The 9,469-nt window shown below is 37.3% G+C and overlaps 1 protein-coding gene across 3 annotated transcripts in view; it reads left to right on the forward strand.

Moving 5' to 3' along the window:
• LOC104587908 (sterol 3-beta-glucosyltransferase UGT80A2-like) overlaps positions 1-6,723 on the forward strand; it is an 87,202-nt gene extending 80,479 nt beyond the window's left edge. For all 3 annotated transcript variants that reach the window (XM_010245686.3, XM_010245685.3, XM_088894747.1), the window contains 3 exons: positions 5,426-5,473; positions 5,560-5,709; positions 6,302-6,723. In XM_010245686.3, coding sequence (XP_010243988.1) covers positions 5,426-5,473; positions 5,560-5,709; positions 6,302-6,484 — 381 coding nt within the window. In that variant the 3' untranslated portion in view covers positions 6,485-6,723. The remainder of the gene's footprint in view (positions 1-5,425; positions 5,474-5,559; positions 5,710-6,301) is intronic.
• Positions 6,724-9,469: the final 2,746 nt, after the last annotated feature.

Below are 9,469 nucleotides of genomic sequence, written 5' to 3' on the forward strand. Positions count from 1 at the left end.
AGGTATCTAGACAGCTCACATTGAGTTATCTCTTGGTCTCCCTAAGTATTTGATTTGCACTTCTAATATTATTAAATTTACCTATCATATTTTCTGTTTTAGTCCTACTTATTTTAAAACCTCTTGTTTCTAATGCATTTACCTAGGGGTGGATTCGAGCCGAGCTGAGCCGAATAGCGCCACCAGTATCTTTATCATATATACTAGGGCGAACGTACAACTTAAAAGAGGAAGAAAAAGACCAAAATGCCCCTTGCAGCATACACTAAATATTACATTACTCCCCCTCAAGTTGGGGCATAGATGTCAATCATCCCTAACTTGTCACATAGATCATAATGGCGCAAGGAATCCAATCCCTTAGTAAAGAGTTCTGCAAGTTGTTCTTCTGAGCTGATATAAGGGGTGCAAACTTCTCCTTTCTCAAGCTTCTCTCTGATAAAATGCTTATCAACCTCAATATGTTTGGTTCTATCATACAGAACTAGATTTGCAGCAATGTTGATAGCTGCTTTGTTGTCACAATAGAGTGATATAGGGTTTTTAGCTTGGAAACCCAATTCACTTAAAAGGTTCTTGATCCACAGTAGCTCTGCAACTCCATATGACATGGCCCTATATTCCGCCTTTGCATTGGATCGAGCAACCACACTTTGTTTCTTACTCCTCCAAGTAACAAGGTTTCCCCCTACAAAAGTACAGTAACTACGTGGATTTCTTGTCATCTACCGAGTCGGCCCAGTTAGCATCAGTGTAAATCTCAACTCTCATATGCCCATGTTTCCTGAACAATAGGCCTGTCCCTGGGAATTTCTTCAGATATCTCAGTACCTTGTCTGCCGCTTCCATATGTGCTACCTTAGGAGCATGCATAAACTGGCTGAGAATCCCCACAACATATGCTATGTCAGGCCTAGTCATGGATAAATAGAGTAGTCTCCCCATAAGTCTTTGGTACTGCTTTGAATCCTCCAAAACTTCACCACCACAGTCCCCAAGTTTATGATTCACATCTATAGGAGTTTCGGCAGGTTTGACCCCCAAGCTTTCTTGCATCTTTCAAGAGATCTAGGGTGTACTTCCTTTGAGAGACGAAGATGCCCTGTTGGGAGCGGGCCACTTCAATTCCAAGGAAGTAACGCAATGGACCTAGATCCTTCACCTCAAACTGTGTAGCTAAGATCTTTTTAACCTTTGTATCTCTGAGGCCAAGTCACCGATAATGAAAATATCACCCACATAAACAATCAGAGCTGCTGTTTTCCCTTGTTCCTTCTTCACAGAGAGTGTGTGATCAGATTAGCATTACCTGAACCCCATTTGTTGAATTGCTTGATGAAATCTGCTAAACCAAGCCCTTGGTGATTGTTTTAGGCCGTATAAGGACTTCTTTAATTTGCACACTTTCTACTCTTTACCTTTAGCACAAAAACCAGGAGGTTGAGTCATGTATACTTCCTCTTCCAAATCCCCATTCAAGAAGGCATTTTTAATGTCTAGTTGATGAAGCTCCCAATCAAGGTTTGCCACCAAAGAGATAAGAACCCGGATAGAATTCATTTTTGCCACAGGGACAAAAGTCTCAGCATAGTCAACACCATACACTTGTGTAAAACCCTTTGCAACCAATCTAGCCTTGTATCTCTCAACTGTGTCATCTACCTTGTGTTTCATAGAGAACATCCATTTGCACCCTACAGGTTCTTTCCCTCGAGAAGATCCACAAGCTCCCATTTGCCGTTTTTGTGTAGGGCATTGATTTCTTCCTTCATAGCCTTTGTCCACTCAGGAGAAAGGAGAGCATCCGTAACACTTTTAGGAACTGGGACATTATCAATTTTAGATAGAAAAGCACGAAATGAAGGTGAGCCATTTTCATAGGATAAGAATTGAGCCATGGGATGGTGTGTGGTGCATGATCTAACCCCCTTCCTTTTTGCAATAGGAAGGTCTAGATCACAATTTGAAGTGTCAATGTCAATGGGTTTAGGAGTTTCAACAGGAACAATAGTACCTGGGTGAGGGCATTGATTCAGCTCCTGACAGTCCGATGGCATTGATTGCGTAGTCTCAGGTTGTCCCTTGGCTATTGAACTCTGTTGGCCTTGACTTCCATAACGTTGTGTTATGGGCCCGCGAATAGGATCTCGTCACAGGTCGGTCCACGGGGGAAACCCTCTGTTTTCCCTTGTTCCTCCCTGCTCTTGATGAACCTATCTAGGCGCCCTAATGGTGATTTGTTCAAGAGATCACCTAACTCTCCTTTACTCTTTCTTGACTGAATATTCGATATCCTCATTCAATAATGGTGTCTCCTTAAATAGGAGATTACAAGAGTCCTAGTCTTAGGGAGTCTCCTTGCTGAATAGGGAGACTTCCAATTCTATCTTGCTAAGGATAAGATAAGCTAATCCTAATCTGATAATAAGATAAACTAATCCTAATCTGATAACAAGATAAACTAATCCTAATCTGATAATAAGATAAACTAATCCTAATCTGATAACTTACTAACAAGATAAGATAAGAGCAATAGAATAAGATAAGAACAAGCAAGATGATCTAATCTAATCTGGCGGTGGGTCAGGTTCCTGTTGCTGCCAACGGCGATGGTACGTCTTTCCAAGGAATGCGTCCATAACACGTTGAGACTGGATCAAAACAATATTTTGATCCGAGGAATGCGTCCATAGAGACAATATTTTCTTGAGACTGGATCAAAACAACGATAACCCTTTTGAGAAAGGGGATATCCAAGAAAAACACACATAACTGCCTTAGGATCAAGTTTACCCCGGGTAGGAGAGAGATCAAAAGGTAAAAATATAGATCCTCGACCAGCAATGGAGGAGAAGGATCCATCAGCAAGCCTCACTTTATCTTTTCCAAATAGAAGGGTATATGATTGCAACAAAGTTGACTTACCAGCCATATGGTTGGAGGCACCAGAGTCAACAATCCACGGAGACTCCGGGGGATCAGTAGTCACATGAAAAGCAGAGGTTAAGTTACATGAGGAAGAAGCAAATGAGGTGGAAGGTGCAGGTCTAGAATTTGTTTGTCTGATGGCCCTACCATACTGCTCCAAATGGTCATAGAAGGAGCTGATAATATCTTCCTTGGGATCAGAACTAAAGGGACAATCCGGAGACTCATGTGAGGAAAGATTGGCAGAGGTGAACTTCTTTTGAGTTGGCTTCTTGTTCTGTTCTGTTGCTGATTTCTTGTTGAGTTCATGTGCCCATTTCGGTTTTCCATGCAGTTTCCAACATGTCTCACAGGTGTGTCTAGACTTTTGGCAGTGAGTGCACCACAATTTATCCTTATCATCCACCTTTTTCTGATTTTCCCCCTTCCTAGCTGAATTGGTGTTACTTCTTACAGCTAAAGCTATGGTCTCCCCCTCAGGAGGATTCATAGCAGACCTCCTACTCTCCTCAGACTGAACTAAAGCATACACCTCTTAGACAGACGGGAGATCCTTGCTGCCCAAAATCTGTACCCAGATAGGCTAATACATGGGGCTAAGGCCAAGAAGGAAAGCAAACACCCGTTGTTGGAAGACCAACTGTTTGTAGGCCTAGGCATCTTTCTCACTCTCCCATTCAATGGTTTGGTAGTAGTCTAATTCCTTCCAGACAGATGTGAGAGCAGAGTAGTAGGCTGATAAACTCCTCTCACCTTGCTTGCATGTTGATGATTCAGCCTGCAGCTGATAAATCCGTGTAAAGTGTCTCTGTTCTGAGTATGTTGCCTTGGCTTGATCCCAAATTTCTTTTGCTGTCTCAGCCCACATGAAATTTTGCTTGACAGAAGGCAGCATTGAGGTCAAGAGCCAAAACATTATCATGCAATTTTCCTGGTCCCACTTATCATACTCAGCAGTACCAGCTTTAGGTTCCTTTGTCTTCCCAGTTATATATCCAGTCTTACCCCTGACAGTGATGTACAGTCGCATCTCCTTGGACCAAGCTCAATAGTTTCTGCCGTCCAAGGGAGTAATGGTCATAGGAAAGTGCAGGGTCTCATAACCACCAGACATCCCTCCTTGATGTGAGGTAGCTTCTGAAGTTGCAGACTCTTCAGAATTCATTTGAACCAAGTGAAGGCAGCAGACACAAACTGATTACAGTCCTTACCCAACTAGGCAAATACAAAAAAACTGCTCAAAACAGAGCACAGTTCTTTCTGTCTCGGATTTTCACAGACCTGAGAGGTATCTTCTTAATGCAATACGAACTACAGAAATCATTTAAAGAGGCTGCTGCCTTCTATCAATCGAACCAGGTCACTTATGACCTACCAGATTCTTCAAACATGAAGATTATTGGGTCTTCACACCCACGAAGAGGGATGAACTCCCTTTATATCATTCGGTCAAGCACAATAACTTAATCAGTTCTTGGTTTCAACACCAAGAACTAAAAAAAAGGTGGTGAAAGCTTCTGTTCGTATTCAGTCCAGGGTCTCTGTAGTTTCTAGCCCAGGAACAACAAAAAACACAGGAAGAAAAAAAAATGATCTCTTAGGGAGATTCGGTCAGTCATCCACTGGCCTCTGGGTATCGTATGAATCAGTTGCAGTCCAAGAAAACAGGCAAGAACGAACAGTCTTCAAATGGAGTTCATGTGTCTCTTCCACTTCGCAGTCCAGAGGAACAGGAAAGAGTTTCGACTTGCAGGAGATGATTTATAGAGCACTGTCCTGCTCTGATACCATGTTGCAATCAATAGAGCAGAGGGCGGCGAGGAGAGGAGGAGAAGAGAAGGGAGAAGAGAGAAGACTCAAACTCATACTGGCAGCACCAGTATTTTTATCATATATGCTAGGGCGAACGTACAACTTAAAAGAGGAAGAAAAAGACCAAAATGCCCCTTGCAGCATACACTAAATATTACATCATTCCTAATATTGTAAAGGCTCAGTTTGGGAAGAGTCAAATACAAATCTGTACAGTACAAAACCTTTTATACTGTATTTCTAAACTTTGTATTTGCACCATACATATTTGTATTTGTACTCACTGAGCAAAAAATTCCCAGCTACCAATCAGGAAAAAAACTACATACAAAGAAAACCAGCAATTGAACAAAAAAAAAAAAAATCAAATGGTTCCATGGAACTGTAAATAATGTGTAACAAAGGTCAGTGGCTTTTCTGAATAAATTCTTAATGTGAGAGTGAGTGGTGAATGAGTATTTTCTAAAAGTACTTGTATGCATAGATCCTTCCGGTGATGTTTATGATGTTTTCAGCATTCTAGAACTACATTATTAAAAGAAATTTATAGGCTTCAGCCTCAGCTCAAATTAATTATTTCTGACATTGATTGTTTTCAATTTGCATTTTTACTTTAATTCTATTTTTCTAACTTATCTCTCAGTATTAATCTAGAAGTGGCATTCATTTTCAACTTTGTTTCCAGGTACATCATGGGGGTGCCGGAACAACAGCTGCTGGCCTTAAAGCTGCGGTATCTGTGATCACATGTTTTCTTGTCTTGGTTTCTATTCAATGTTTGTTCTACTGGCTAATAACACATTTTTTACATATATCCAGTGTCCAACAACTATTGTCCCTTTCTTCGGAGACCAACCTTTCTGGGGAGAACAAGTGCATGCTAGAGGAGTAGGTCCTGCCCCTATCCCGGTTGATGAGTTCTCACTTCCAAGGCTGGTTGATGCGATTATGTTCATGTTAGATTCTGAGGTAATAGTCAACAATTTTGTAGAATATATTTCCCTTGTTGGGTGTTCTCAAGTGCATTGTTTCCAATCCAAGGATGGATGTCATGGGCCTGCTTCCATGAGATGAAGTCTCATTCAGTTCTGCAAACACTAGGTAGAAGGTAGTTATATGACAGTTACTGCCACCCTGTAATGACTACAAATCAAAAAAGATGTACAAAACCATTATAAACCGTGTTTGGAGAAACTGATCAGATCAGTGATGCATAATTATCTCTCATCTACCAGTAAGAAAAAAGGAAAAATCTTTCTCATGTGAAAGCAAGAAGGTATGAAGAGAGAATTCCAAAACTGTAAATCCAACTTCCCCTCCCCCAGCCCCCACCCCACCCAGAAAAAAAAAAAAAAAAAAAAAAAAATCTAAAAACTTGTTTATGGGTGCAAGCATCCCCACAAAAGAAAGGTTTTGAGAATTGGGAATTGGTTTTGGTAGTTCAAAGCTAAGGGTATCCGATCTACTGTCCATAGTTCTCAAATCCTTCAAATTTATTAAAGCATTTTAGATTTTCATGGACAGCAAGCAAAATTTATGGACCTATTAACAATCATTGCAGGTGAAGGAGCGGGCAATGAAACTAGCCAAAGCTATCAAATCTGAGGATGGAGTAGAAGGAGCAGTAAGAGCTTTCTTTAAGCATCTTTCTTCCAAAAAGCCCGAGTCTCAACCATCACCAGTGCCATCAGGTTTCTACGAACAATGCTTTGGTTCTGTAAGAAGATGTTTTGGTTGCTCATAATTCCCAGATCCATTTTGTTGCCCCTTCTCCTTTTCCTTTGTACCTCATTTTCATTTTTCTTCTTTGTTTTCATTTCCAATGTTCTTGTATTCAATTATTACAGTTTTCTTGTGAAAATTATCTTATTTTCACATTATACCTTCCCCCATATATAAGGTGAGTTTCAGTGTATTACTAATCAAACTTTGTAGCATGATCCTTCACTTATTTTCTATGGAAATCCTTTTTGTTTTCTCCCATGGAATTAGAATTGACGAATTTTACTGAACTTTGTAATGTATGTCCATGATCCATTCTCCATCCTGTGGTATTGTAGCATGTAGGTGATGTATATGCTATTTAACATGTTGATGGTGGATAAATGGCCTATAGAACATAATTTGATCAATAACCTGCTTGAGATTATTTAATGAAATAGCATGATTTTGGTGTAGAGTATTAAAGTCCAATAGGCAAGGTTTCAAATTTCGAAATGATGGGTGTATCGTATATTTAAAAGTCTGATATGGGATAGTGGAAAATGGGTGGTATCGTCTTTTTTCCAAAAACTGGAAAAAAAAAACTGGAATAAGGGGGGTATTGTCTTATTTGGGGTGTATTGAAAAAGATATGCCAAAAACTGGAAAAAAAAAATTAAAGGGGGGTAAGGGGGTGGGGGGAAGCAAGTTTCTTTCCCCTGAAAGGTTGAAATAAGCTCTCTTTTTACCCTTAAATGACTTTAAAACTCTAAACCTCATTCCTAGAGTGCTAGATGTTCAAAAATTTGCAAGAAACAAGCATGAATTGTTATTTTTTTAAGATTTTTTAAATTTTGAAAAAATATGACAAAAATAAGTAAGCTTTTTTTTTCATTTTTTATAATATATTTCTTTTTTTTTCCTTAAATGTTTAAATCTATGTTGATTTACATTTGTTACGTTCAAAATCATAATTTTTTGTGTTGAGTAGATCTATGGAAATTTTATGAAGATATTTAGGGAAAATACATGCCCATAAAGACGTAATATGTTTTAGATCAATAGATTTATCTATTATATCTATAGAGCAATTGAAATTTCTTTTTTAATATTTTTTATTTGTTATATTTTTAAAATTAAAATTAAATTATAATTAATTATATTTTACCATTTGATCACAATGATTGAATATATTATAATTCTATGGATGATCTATAATATCCATAGAGAAATTGAAATTTCTTCTTTAATAATTATTTTATTTTATATTTTTAGAATTGAAAATAAATATTGACTAATTATATTTTATCATTTTATCACAATGGCTGAATATATTATAATTCTATGGATGATTTATCATATCCAGAAAGCAATTGAAATTTCTTCTTTAATAACTACTTTTTGAATATATTGTATAATGTTTATTTATTTTTATAATTTTTGAAAATAAAATAATAAATAGTTATTATTTATATTTTCACTTAGAAGTTGTCTAATTGCATGTTTTATGGTTGGATAGGAGAGTTGGGTTTTTCCCATCCCATAAACTTAAGAATTATAATTTATAAATTATAGTTAAGCGTAGATTTTTTAATGAAATTATAATTAACTATTTTGTATTTCTTCATAAAATCAGTAAAATATATAAATTTATATATTCTTTATTGAGGTCTTATATTTAGCGTTATTGATGTATTTTTATAATTTATTGAAGTATTTATAATGTTTCCATGAGTATCTATGCCTATCTTCTCTAATACGCATGCGTATCCAAAGTGTATTTTGATGTCTCTTAAAATTGCCTTTCCAATACTTTGAACCTTGCAATAGATGTGACGTGTTCTGAATCACGGGAATTTATTATGGTGTGATTAGAATCACATGTTCTTAACTACTACACACTCCAAAGTAGAATTTTGTAGGTTATGGTATGTGTGTTCTATAGCAGGTTTAACTTTTAAGGTGTATAAACAATTTAGGTGAAAGATATATTTGATCAAATATTGCAAAACGTAAGCCAAAATGCCATTGGTGTGGTTGAGAACACGAGATTTACGTATGTTCCATCAACTACAAGATTATTTATTTTCAAACTGGTATGGTTGTGTCTTGAATTCTTTATTTTGACCCGCTTCATGAATCTGCTCTAAATTAAGTGGAGAAAAAACTCAAAGGAAAATCATTGGGGGTGCTGGGGTGGAGCATCCTGCAAGAGTACAGACCCGATTCATATTCAGCTTATAGGATCCAAACCGAATATGAAGAGTTATGCATTTTGGGGTTTTTCTCTCTTGTATATTTAGGTCTTTGTCTTGTAAGAAAAGTTGAGAGACTGGGTGTATTTGGGATTTGGGATCCAAACCTATTCATATTCAGCTCTGTATTCTTCTCCATTGCTGATTTTATAGTGGATTTATACTCCTTTTTCGCCTATGGATATAAGCAATAAGCCGAATCACGTAAATTCGTATGTCCTCTCTGTTTACTTCTCTTTATTTTTGTTTTTTCCTTTCGTTTTTGGGTGTCATTCAAATCTGCATTTGCAAAACAAACTATCATGGTGTGTTCCACAACCTATTAGTTTTTTTAGTCCCAAAATTTACTCCAGGTGCCACCTTAAAATGTTCCACAACCTATTAAAAAACAAAACTTCCATGATATTGAATTACCTCTATTGTGATTTCGCCTATAGGTTTAGCTGAAGCTGACGATCTAAAGTGATGCCATTCTTTGACAACAGGAAATGATTTAAAAATAAATAAATTTATGTTTAGGATTTTAAGGAAACAAACACATATCTGATTTCTTCTTGACAATTGGGAATAGGGGGGCATTGATAACAATGGCTGAACTGCTTTGTCTTATAGAGAATAAGTTATTAAAGAGGTTATGAGGTCCTTCACAATTGAGGCTGAAGTTGGGTTGATTACAAACACTTGAATATTTTGTTATTTGACCATTCTATCCATTAAAACAAGGTTTAAAGCAAATCGCATTGTTTTGTGCGTATTGTATCAGTATCGAGGCA

Source organism: Nelumbo nucifera, chromosome 1 (assembly GCF_055504915.1).
Source record: "Nelumbo nucifera cultivar China Antique chromosome 1, China Antique-T2T, whole genome shotgun sequence".
NCBI lineage: Eukaryota > Viridiplantae > Streptophyta > Magnoliopsida > Proteales > Nelumbonaceae > Nelumbo > Nelumbo nucifera.